This window comes from Canis lupus, chromosome 10, assembly GCF_003254725.2.
Source record: "Canis lupus dingo isolate Sandy chromosome 10, ASM325472v2, whole genome shotgun sequence".
NCBI lineage: Eukaryota > Metazoa > Chordata > Mammalia > Carnivora > Canidae > Canis > Canis lupus.
The window spans coordinates 32,869,437-32,881,275 of NC_064252.1; the positions used below are offsets into that span (position 1 = coordinate 32,869,437).

Genomic DNA, 11,839 nt, shown 5'->3' on the forward strand with positions numbered 1-11,839 from the left:
GCCCAGGTGGCTCAGTGGTTTAGCGCTGCCTTCAGCCTAGGGTATGATCCTGGAGACCCACGTTGGGCTCCCTGCATGGAGCCTGCTTCTCCCTCTGCCTGTATCTCTGCCTTTCTCTCTCTCTCTCTCTCTCTCTCTCTGAGTCTCTCATGAATAAATAAAATCTTTTTTTTTTTTTAAAGAGAGAAATGCACATCAAAACTTCACTGAGAAAAGTTTAAGTCACATATCTTTGAACCAGAAATTCAGCCCGGTAGGAATTTATTCTGCACATACCATTTGTGTAGTGGGATAAGTGGTATCCCCTCCACAGTATGTCCCCCTGGAACCTGTAAAGGTGACCTTATTTGCAGATGTGATTAAGGATCTTGAGATGAGCTCTTGGATTAACTGAGTGGGCCTTAAATCTGATGACAAGTGTCCTTATAAGACACAAAGAGACACACAGAGTGGGAGTCAATATGAAGATGGAAGCAGAGACTGGAGGGATGCTTCTGTAAGCCAATGACACCAAGGACTTTGAGTAACCACTAGAGGCTAGGAGAGAGGCACAGAGTAGATCTGCCTTCACAGGCTCTGGAAGGAACCAAGGCCGCCAACACCTTGATTTCAGACTCCGGGCCTCCAAAATATGAGAGAATTCATTTTTGTTGTTTTAAGCCACTCAGTTTGTGCAACTTTGTTGCTGCAGCCCTGGGAAGCGAATGCACTACCCCAGAGAAAGAATGTATTTACATCATTCATCACTGTGTTATTTGTAGTAAAATAAGACTGGAAATATGAAGACAACTGATCACATTCAGCCCAGTGGGAGCAGTATGCGGGCATAAAAAAAGAATAAAATCTCTGTACAGACTGATGTGGAATGTTCTCCAACAGTCCCAACAGGAAACAGAGGCCACTCAAAATAGGAGAGCTTATTTACAAGGGGCAAGTAATGAGGGTGTCGACAGGCATGAAGGAGCGCATGAGGGACACTGCTGCTATTGGGGGCTAGGGGCAGCAGCCTCTCGTCCACCCCATGTCCAGAGGGCAAACTTCCAACCTAAGCACAAGTACTCCAGAAGAATGTGAATCTGGTGGTACACTGGGAGGCCCTGTGAAGTGCCATGGCCAGTCCCAGGTGACCTCCCAGGGATGCAGACAGAGTCCGTCTCCCCACCTCCCTCTCTTCCCTCCCCCTCCTGGTCTCCCCATTGGCTGACACCAGCTGGAAGCCACAGGGGAAGGGAAGCCTGTGAAGTGCTCCATTTGGTCCAGCCTCAGGGCAGCAGGGAGGGACAACATGGGGCACAGAAGCCCCAATAAAAGTTCCAAGATTGTTTTTTAAGCAAGGTGCAGAGCAACTTAATATAGTATATCACTGTATCAGTGACAAAAAGAATATGATATATGCACTGGGAATATGTGCACAGCAGGTCTGGATGAACCCTGCCCCTGCCCGCCACCCCATTCAAGAAAATGACTATATTTGATGCTCTACAGAGAGGTCTGGGGGTCTGGCAAATAGGAGTTGTGGGGGGAGGCTTTTCACCATATACTGCATTACACCTTTCAAATCTTGAACCGTACAAATGGCTCAAAATGTTAAAAGTTTTATTTGTATTAAAAATTGTAAATAAAATTGAATTTTTAAAAGCTCACCGTCTATGATCTTTATAAGGGAGACCCCCAGACAGCGCATGATTATGTTCAGTCAGAGAGGCAGGAACAATTAGTGCTATGGACTAGTCACGAGAAGAGGCACGCCCACCTGTCAGGTAACGCCTGCAGCACCGTGGGCATCAGCACCCCCGAGATAGCTTTGTAGAGGATGGAGTCACACACGCCGACGATGTTCACCACCGTGGAGGAGCCCAGCACAGGCAGCATGTGGGGCGGCATTCCTTGCCAAAAGTGCAGAAGGAAACTTTGAACCTGTGTCAACCCAAAGAAAGGAGAAGCATGAGGTTACATGGGCCCTCCCCACCCCACAAAGCCTGGGACTCCACCAGGCTGCAGTGGGGTCATCTGTTTCCCCTGCTGTGGCAGAGGAGGCCCTGTCCCAATCTTCCCCCTGCCCATCTGGGTGCCAGGCCCATTGCTGCAGAACCACCTGGCCTGGCGCCCTGGGGTCTACTCTGCCTTGGGAGAGAGGACTAGCTCATTAACCCACCGGTCCCTTCATGCTCACCTGTGGTCTGGGAAAAGTTTAAGGAAGGGAAGGTGGGATATTCCTCTTAACAAATTCAGAGCGCTAGTGCTGACTATTCTTTGGGTCTGTGGTAGCCCCTGGGTGTCTTCAAAAAGAAGGGACTGACTGTTGTGTGAGTTATTGGTAAAAGGAATGTGTCTGGACAGGAGGAAAGTAGGTGGCACAGACAAGTCTACTGATTCAAATTTGTGCACCAAAAATAGAATAAAATGCAAGGGCCTCTTCTACCCAAATGCCTCCATTTCTCCAAGAGCCCTGACCGGGTGTTGCCACTATGGGATGCTGGTATGTGGGCGGTAAACGACGTGGGTACTCCCACCCCAACCACTAGTACAGAACAGAAATACATAAGGCACTCAAGAATGCTTATTGATGTGATAGCAGGAACTCTAGCCGTGCTGTTGAGGAGCAAGTGGCACAGTGAATGTCTAAGGCAGAGAACTTTTCAGGAGCCTATATATCTCCATCTTTTAGTGTGTGAGCTGGAGGTCAGAGAGAGAGAGCAGGGTAGGGACCTGGGGTACAGGATAAGATAAGGGAAGTGAAGGGAAACGGTAACGATGGTTAACTGATGTATATAATACCACTAAAAATACCTTCAATTAAAAAAAAAAAAACACCTAGATTAAGGAGGGAACATGATGGCATGAGCACTGGGTGTTATATGCAACTCATGGATTCCCGAAAACTAAAAACTAATGAAAAACAAACAAACAAACCTAGAGCTTAGCTAACTCCGAGGAGTGGTTCATCCTGGAGACAGGGAACAAATGACTGAATTCTTGTGAATTCTCATAGGCTCAACTTGATTCCTGAACTATGTATCCTTCTCCCTGCCCCAGATGAGTACTCTCAAACCCCCACATGTAGCATTACCCACATTCCTGGCTTCTTAAATCAATCTTGATCCAATGCAAAAGATAATACCCTTCGTCTAAGACTTTGGAGGTGGTATTACGATGGGGATTAGCTTTATTTTTCGAGCGACACTATATGCCAGGTACTTTGCATGGTCCTCTCAGTTAGTACTTGCAATGTTACTACAGCTGAGAATCCTGGCTCCCATTCTGCAGAGACATTAACTTATTGTCCAAATCCAGACAGCAAGTTAGGGAATGGATGAGACGGAGCCCTTGTCTGCCGTCATTCTCCCAGTCAGTCTTGTGGCGAGTTTGTTCTCACAATAACAGGCCTTCTACCCCAATTCCTGACACCCACAGCTATCCCTGGACTGCTGCCGGCCTTCCTGCTTTCTACCCCTGCAGTGCTGACTTGTGGTGTCCATCAGGCTCCTCTCAGGAGTGGGGTCTTGCTTTCCTCAGGCCAGGCTACCTCCAACTCCAGGCTGGAGACTTGAGCTCAGCCTCCTGTGGACAGATTTCCCTGACATCCACGGCCTGGACCAGATAGGAAGTTTGGGGGATAAGGAATGGGGAGAAAGCATGCCCTCTGACTTCCTAGGTGGCATTTGACCAAAACCATGATCAAAGCGGTAAATGAAGTTCAGGTTTGTAAACTCATACTCAAGTCACAGTGCCATGTCTCCCACAACAGTGAAAATACTGCACAGTATTCAGCAGGATCAAAAGTCAAAACAGAAAGTGCAGATGAGTGAAGACTGTCTTCCAGAGTTCCAGCCCTGGCCCCGCTACCAGCCAGCGGTGTAACATCTCTAAGTTTAGAGACATATAAGCTTCTTCTCCTGTGAAATGGCAATAAAAGTAGCCTTTACTCACTGCATAGGTTTTGGCAAAGATTCCTAAGAAGTACCTATTTTAGTGCTTGGCACCAATAAAGGTTAATGGTGATGGTGATTATTACATCATGGAGACACTGCCACTATCAGCCCCAAGAAATCCATGGGCTGCCCTAAGCGTTTGTGACATGTTGCCCAAGTCTCCGAGTGTTGCTCAGCCAGCATCCCCACAGTGGCTCTGCTCACTTGTCAAGGCTCTTGGTCTGTCCCAGGGTCACCTGGTGGCTGACTGCTCTTTCAGCTTGAGCCTGGAGATGGCCAGGCCTCTTGGGATAAGGTGCTTTCTTTCTAGAGGACCCTCCACTGTTCCTGATCCTGTTCCCGTCCCTGGGAATCAGCCTCAGGCTGGGTCCTGGACCTCCCTGCCAACACTGCATAAGAACCTCTGCCCCATTGATTTCCTACCCATTTGGAAGATTCTGAATTCACCCGTCTTTCTTGGCTCTCCTTGCATGCAGCCCTACTGCCTTTTTCTATGTGATCAATTTCTAACAGAAATTCTGGAAAAGATCAGCGGCTGTGTAGGTTTAAACGAATCTGGGGAAAATCAGTCTTTGGCAGGCATCTATTTTAAGCCTGCTCAGCTTGCATGGGGAGCCCTGATCAGTCCTCAGTCTCCTGAGCAGTCTTTGGAGAGGGTGGTGTTGGCCAGTTTGATCTCCTTTTCTACTTGCAACACTTCAGGCCATTTAACATCCTAAGTGGGAAGGAAAAGGAAGGAGGGAGAATAGTGGAAAGCTCCAGAGCTGAGACTGGGAAGTTGGGTGTGAAATGGACAGAGGCGGTGTTACAGCAGGAGGTGGAGTTGGTGGGACCTCCCCATGGGCTGGATGCAGGGTGAGGGAAAGAGAAGCAGCAAGATTTGAGGCTTGAGCAATTGGGTGGGTGGTGATGGCAATCTGAGACTCTGAGACGGGGACAGCAAATTCAGGTGGAAAGTCAGAGCTCTGATTTGGTCACGTTAAGTTGCATGCTGAGTCAGCTGAATCTGGAGCTTAGACCTAAATATCTAAATATGAGAGCTATTAACTTTTATAAAATAGAGATAATAACATCTACCCAGTATAAGGATCCATTAAGATCACTGAGGCAAAATGCCTGGGAGTGTGGAGGCACCTACCAAATGGAAACTGATGATCAGCCAGGAGGGAGGAGGTTTCCTTACTCCTTGTAATCATAAGTGGTGAAATCATCAGAGGTAAAGGATGGAAAAGCATTATTTAAAGTTTCCTAGATTATCTGCCTCAGTCCCCTCAACTCCCAGCCATCTCCCTCTTGGCTCAGTGAAGCATCAGGAGATGACTTCCTTAACAATACCTACGGAGGATTTCCCTTTCTTTTCCATATATGTATTTACTTCATTCTGAATATACTGGCACCTTGTGGAAGCACATGATAACTTCCAATCAGGGGTACTTACTTGCTACGGCGTTGACAGGATCTCAACAAAACGTTAGCCACCATTTATCATGCTCTGATTTCAAAATCAGACACATGAATTCTTATGTGGATAAAATTATCACCTCCACTTTATGGCAAAAGAAATGGAGGCTCAGAGGGGCTCAAGGTCACAGGCCAGTAAGTGGTGGATGTGGACTCAAACACAGGACCATCTGACTGGAAAGCTCCTCATGCAATGTAGCCTGGAGAAGGCTTTGCAGGGAGTCCCCCCCGCAGGCAGATTGGGGCTCTTTGCACTTGCCTGACAACGCTACAAGGCTATGACATTTTTATATCCACCCACCCACCCATCCATCCATGCATTCATCTCCCTAACAAATACTTACTGAGAGCCTAAGAGTATGTCTGACCTGGACACAGAAGCAAACAAAACAGACAAGGTCCCTGCCCGCAAGGGCTTATACTGCGTTGGTAGGAGACAAACTGCTCCAGCCCAATAAGATAATTTAAGAATGTGATACCAGCATTAGTTACAACCTCGACCCTTAAAGATCTTGAAGACTTGAAGCAAACTGCAATGTCAAGGTGTACCAGATGCTCCCACCATCCATTTGCCCATGATTTTTCTCAGCTGTGGGAGAAATCCATGCCCATCAAAGGGAAAGTCTCCCCCTTCATTCTTTTGTGGTTGGGTAGAATGAAACACATCTTCATTAGCCACTTTAAAAACAGCCCCCAAATATCCCTGTGAAGGAAGTGGAAATAATATTGGACTGGGGGTGTCAAGTGACAAAAGATGCAGCCACAACTTTGGCCCTTACCAAATGTGTGACCTTGAGCAAGTCTTTTAACTCCCTTGTTGACATAACCTATAAGAGCATTTCCATGACCTTTTATAGTTTACAAAGGGCTTTTGCTAGGCAATGTCTCATCTTCTTCTGCACTAGATAGGCAGGGATGATATTTTTATCTTTATTTCTAGGATAAACAACAAAGGCTTTCCTGGCAGAGCCTGGGCTCCAAGTCTGGCACTTTCCCCATAGGAGCGCTCAGCCTCCTCAAGGTTTCTGCAGCCATCACTGTATACTCTGCCTCCGAATTTCTGGTGTGCCTTCCTGTTTTTCCCTCTCTAGGCTGTGTCTTACTTCTTGCCCCATTCCTGAGACCTATAGAGTGCATGGCACCATTAGGTGCCCAATAAGTGTTGGGATTCATGCATGAAATTAAGTATAATGAGATGATGGAGAGTTTTGAGATGAATAAAGTACATAGGGACATAAGGGGGACTGTCACCAGTTCTGTGGTGACAACGTGTAGTGGAGAGGGACAGCTGGCCACTAGAGCTCTGAGCTCCTCTTCTGTGGCAGTAAAGTGCTGCCGAGTGAGGGAGCAGATCCCCTTGCATCAAGGTGAGGCCATGAGGGCAGCTTTTGCCAATGGAATGAGGGCAAAAGTGATGTGTTTTATTTCTGGGCTGACAAGGTTAAGAAGCAGGTATGTCTTCCCTATAATCTGTTCCCCCATCTGTTAACTGAACAAAGAGGATACCATGGCTCTAGGGCACGGTATGGCCACATGGGGGAATGCGCTGGGTCTCTAACCTAACCCAGCAACCAGCCCTCCCCGTGAGCATCCATACTGGCTTGTGACATCAGTGAGAAATAAACTTCTAACATATGAAGACTTGGGGTTATTTGTTACTGAAGCCAGTATGGTCGCCATGGAACATGAACCTTTATTTGTTCTCATCTCAGTGGTCTTTGGGATACAAGACACAACAAACCACACCATGAGAGAAAGCAGTGATCCTTCTCTTAAAAAAAGTCCCCTTAAATGGTTGCTCAAGGAATTAGGAGATTTAAATAATCTCATGAATAAAAGCCAGGAGCAGGAGCAACAGTATTTCTCTACCAGCAGGTAAGCAGAGCCCCCAGTAAACGCTCACCACTGTGAGGCTCAGCAGCAGAAAGGTAGAAGAATGTGGGAGACAGAGCATTTTGTGCTTTACGTCATTTTGTACCCTCTCCTCCTACAGAGCACACCACACCCACTCCAAAACACACATGGAGGGAATCTCCAGAATCTTGTCCACCAATACCTATTGGTTTTTATAGCCCCCTGGGAGCCTGCATCATCTTCAAATTCAATGTCCACAACCTACACCAGGGGGTGGGGAGTTTTTTTTTTTTTTTTGGGCGGGGGGGGGGTTTGACCTGAAGGCATTTTCTGGAAACAGAAAGGCCTCAGGTTTACGGGGTGAAATGTATGGCTTCTTGCCATTCCCCTGGAAGGCTCTTTTGGATGGCATTTTAGGCAAGAAGATTTTATTGTCTCTCTGGTTATGTAACTGGTACTTCATCCTCTCTTGTTTCTCCTCTCCATTCTTCAACTGTACTATTTTAAAATGAAAATAAAATGGGGCCTCAGGAAAAGATTAAATACAAAATGTAGGAAAGCTTTCCTTCAGTTTCTCTGAATCTGTAATACTGGGCATCACAATAACCATCTTCCTCCTAGGCCAGTGAGGCAGGAGGCAGTTCACTAGTCAGGTCAAGGAGCTGGCCATGCCAACTGCTGTTCACACAGAAGATGTGTAAAATGAGGGTAATAATCGTGCCTGCTTCCTGGGATCACCATAAAGATTACATGAGCTCATGTGCATTGGGGGTTTCCAAAGGTCTGGCACCCAGTGGGAGTTCTCAAAATTGGAGCTCCTGCTACTATAATATTTTAATACAGAGTATTCACAGCTCAACACTTATTGACCTACCTCATCAAAGTTGGCTCTTATTACAGTGTCCAATATTCTCTGACAGTGTGTTCTGTACATCATAATAAACGTAGAGACCTGTGGGGATTGGGGGGGATTTCAACAATAAAAGCAGAATTAATATATATTACTGCTGACTTTCCTTGGAATTTCAATTTTCAAGTCATTTATTCCCTGTTGAAGGGATGAAATTCACTTAATACCTACTCATCCTGTAAGACCCGAATAAGCCTAACTTTCATTAGTGGTGCTCTCTGACCCTGGGCTCCTCCTCTGTGTTCCCGTGACACCTGGGCATGTTTCTCCCTCCGGGCACCTGCCCTGTGGTCCAGTGGAAAGCATGGGTTCCTCTCTCCTCCATTCTCCACTCCTGGGACCACGGGCTCCGGGAAAACTTAAATGGCATATTATTCATGCTCGTGTATCCAGCACTTTGCACAGTGTCTGGCCCATAGTAGAGTTCAGTAGAGCATATTAATTAAATTCTCATCAGATAAGATACTGAAAAGTTAAAACCCAGTGAGTACTTATAAGAAGAGGTGTTTGCCAAAAATCACCAAAAAAGACATTAAAAAATCTGGAATCCGCTCAGCAAAAAAACTGCATCTTCAGCTTCATTTATCCAAGAATTTTAAAGCTATCAAACAGGAAATTTGTTGATTTTTTTTTAAAGCAACTTAGAGGGGAAAAAATTTACTAGTTCTTAGATTTAAAACATTTATACTCTTCATTTCACAACGTACACATGCATTTATTTCATGTAAACTAGTTTGCTTATGCATGAGCATCCATCCCTCCCTTGGCTGTGAGATTCCTGGGAGCGGCACTCATGTCAGTTACCGTCACATCCCAGCTCCCAGGGGGTCTGCAGACAGCAGCAGCTCGACATCTACCTGTGCACGGGGCTGCATCAAAATAGGTACGTGAGACATGTAGCTCCAGTAATTTTCTCCAAATACCCTATGACCGAAACTATCTGATTCACTGTACCTACAAAGTCTTGCCTATGGGACTATGATTTCACAACATCCTCTGCAGGACAGGGGAAAATAAACTGTATCCTATGAAAAAAACCCAATCTATAGCCAAGAGGGTTCTTCCTTCATGAAATGAGACAGTGTAGCATTGTAGACAGGTAGGTAGATAAGTTAGAGGGGTAGATAAGCTTTTTATTTTAAAATAGTATTGAATTTGTAGAAAAATTACGAAGATTGTATGGGGAGTTCCCATATGCCCCACATCCATTACCTCTATTGTTAACATCTTACATAGTATGCTGCATTTCTCACAACTAATGAATAGATACTGATACATTATCACTTACTAAAGTCCCTATTTTATTCAGATTTCTATCTTTATATTTAAAAAAATTTTTGAGAGAGCGAGCGAGCATGTGTGTGTGTGGTGGGGGGGGGGTGCAGAGGGAGAGAAAGAGAGAATCCAGGTTCCACGCCCAGAGCAGAGCCCGACATGGGGCTCGATCCCACGACCCTGAGATTACGACCTGAGCCAAAACCAAGAGTTGGACACTTAACCAACTGAGCCACCCACGCACCCCTCTATCTTTATGTTTTTAAACTCACCATTTTGCACTGAGACAGAGAAAGAGAGGGAGAGAGGTTGTATGTGTTGTGTGAAAGAGAGAGGAAGGGAAGCCACCCACTCCCAGCGACACCTCAGATGTGGTCACCTTCTCCTCAGGCAGACTGGCTGGCAGATTTAGATCTTTGACATTTGGAAACTCTGGCAGCAACGTTCCAAGTTTGGACCGGGGTGAATATGCCACCGTCTGTTTGCTCACTTCTTTCTTGCCCGTCTCGCTCACCCAGGCGGCTCCTTTCTTGGAATACATCACATCATAATATTGGGAGCTCTCCTTCACCGCAATGCCGTAGTAATGGTACCTGGGCCACGGAGACAGAGGGAGAAGGGGGGGGGGGTGGAGGGAGAGAAGAAGAGAGAGAGAGAGAGAGACCCACATGCACTGTTAGCAGGTGGGGTTTCCTGGGCAGAGGTGCCCAAGGCCAACAATGGCTGGGCCATCCTCCCAGGACTAGAAGAGTTAACACTTCTGTGAGACTTGACATCTCAGAAATCTAGAATTAAACCAAAGTTCCATGTTGCCAGCCATCAATCAGGCAGGTAAAAATAACCAAAATTGCCTCCTCCAGAAAATGTTAAGTCAAATACTCTGCAAAGTATAAAGGGAGGATGAAAAAAATTCCATTTGTATTTAATCTCTTATCGAGCTAAATGTGATCTCAGAGGTACAGAGCTCTGTAGAGACCCAAGAAGAAGGGTGTGTTTGCAACTACTAACTGTACCACCAGCAAGAATTCATTTGGTCTCTGTCTTTCCTTAATCAATTAATGGTAGTCTTGTAAGAACTGCATCTCTAAAAAGACATATGCAGTGGTGCCATTGGCACTGAAGGTAAAAGACCGAAACTTTTGACTCAAATGGGCTTTAGTAATAGCAATGTTTCCAATAAGACTAATGATGAAAACTGCATTTTGTTTGGATTTTAGCCACAGAAACTGAGCACTTGCTACATTCTAGGCACTCTGTAAACTGCTTCACCTACATTAATTTGAAAAATACTACTATGAAATGGGAATTAGTAAGGTCTTTCTACAGACAAGCAAACGGAGGGAAGAAAGCTGAAGAAATCTGCTCTAGGTCATCCAGCGGTTTAGAAGAGGCTATTGAGTACAGGTCTGTTTGGCCCCAAAGCCGTTACACTGACCTAGCAGAAAACACTGCAGGAATCTATTACAAACTTGGGAGTCACTTATGGGGTGTAATAAAAATACAGATTCCTAGGCCCTTGCCAGACCTACTGATTCAGAATGGGGAAGTGGGGCCCAACACTCAGCAATGAACAAGCACCACAGGCAATTCTGATGGATGCCAGCTTGTGATTGACTAACCTCCTAGGTTACATTCCCCGTTCTATGATCCCCAACCGTTGTAGACTGTCATTATTTACTCTTGTAAATTGACATTCATCACAGCATCTAATGTGGTGCTCAAGCTCTTTACACACATTACCTTACTTAATCTCACAAAACCTTTGTAAGGCTGGAATTAACTATTAGCCCCCAGGGAATTTAAGTAACATGCCCAAGATCACCCAGTGAGTAGAAGCAGGATTTGAACCTCTGAAGTGCTTTAATGGCTAAGCCAGCAACCCTCAAACTTGACTACTACTAAGAATCATCTACAAAACATCAACACACAGACTCCTGGACTCCACGCACCCCCCGCCCAAGATTCTGACTTAGTAGGTCTAGAGTAGATTTCTATAATTGCACAGCAATGCTAATGGAAGCAATTCATGAACCTCGCTTTCAGAAACACTGTATAACATATTAATTACTCGTTTCTGCGCGTGGAGCTATATGGTTGGTGGCAGTCACAGAATCATACAAGTGAGAAAGCACTGGGTTACATGAGAGGCTTCTCAGGGAAGGGAGATGAGCACACATAACCTCCCCTCTCCCTGCCCCCTTACGGCTGATACCATTCTGTGATATTTCTGCTTAGTGGGCATCTCGCCTCTATCTGAATGCCTCCTGGGATGAAGAACTCAGGCCCTCCGAAGGCAGCCCAGTTCATTTTGGGTCGAGACAGTTATCAGAAAATTCTCGTATGTGTTGAGCTGCTCTGTCTTCTGCACCTTCTACTTTCCAACTGTCATAACTGCCTCCCCATCCGG

General features: G+C 45.8%; 1 protein-coding gene across 5 annotated transcripts in view; it reads right to left on the reverse strand.

Annotated features, from left to right (window-relative positions):
- Positions 1-11,839, reverse strand: part of RFX4 (regulatory factor X4) — a 162,238-nt gene that overhangs the window by 64,148 nt on the left and 86,251 nt on the right. For 3 of the 5 annotated variants that reach the window (XM_049115348.1, XM_049115349.1, XM_025461929.3), the window contains 3 exons: positions 9,812-10,025; positions 8,122-8,199; positions 1,754-1,917 (listed from right to left, as the gene is read on the reverse strand). In XM_049115348.1, coding sequence (XP_048971305.1) covers positions 1,754-1,917; positions 8,122-8,199; positions 9,812-10,025 — 456 coding nt within the window. Of the gene's footprint in view, positions 1-1,753; positions 1,918-8,121; positions 8,200-9,811; positions 10,026-11,644; positions 11,827-11,839 lie in introns of those variants that run through there. The other 2 variants (XM_049115350.1, XM_025461946.3) reach the window with 2 other exon arrangements.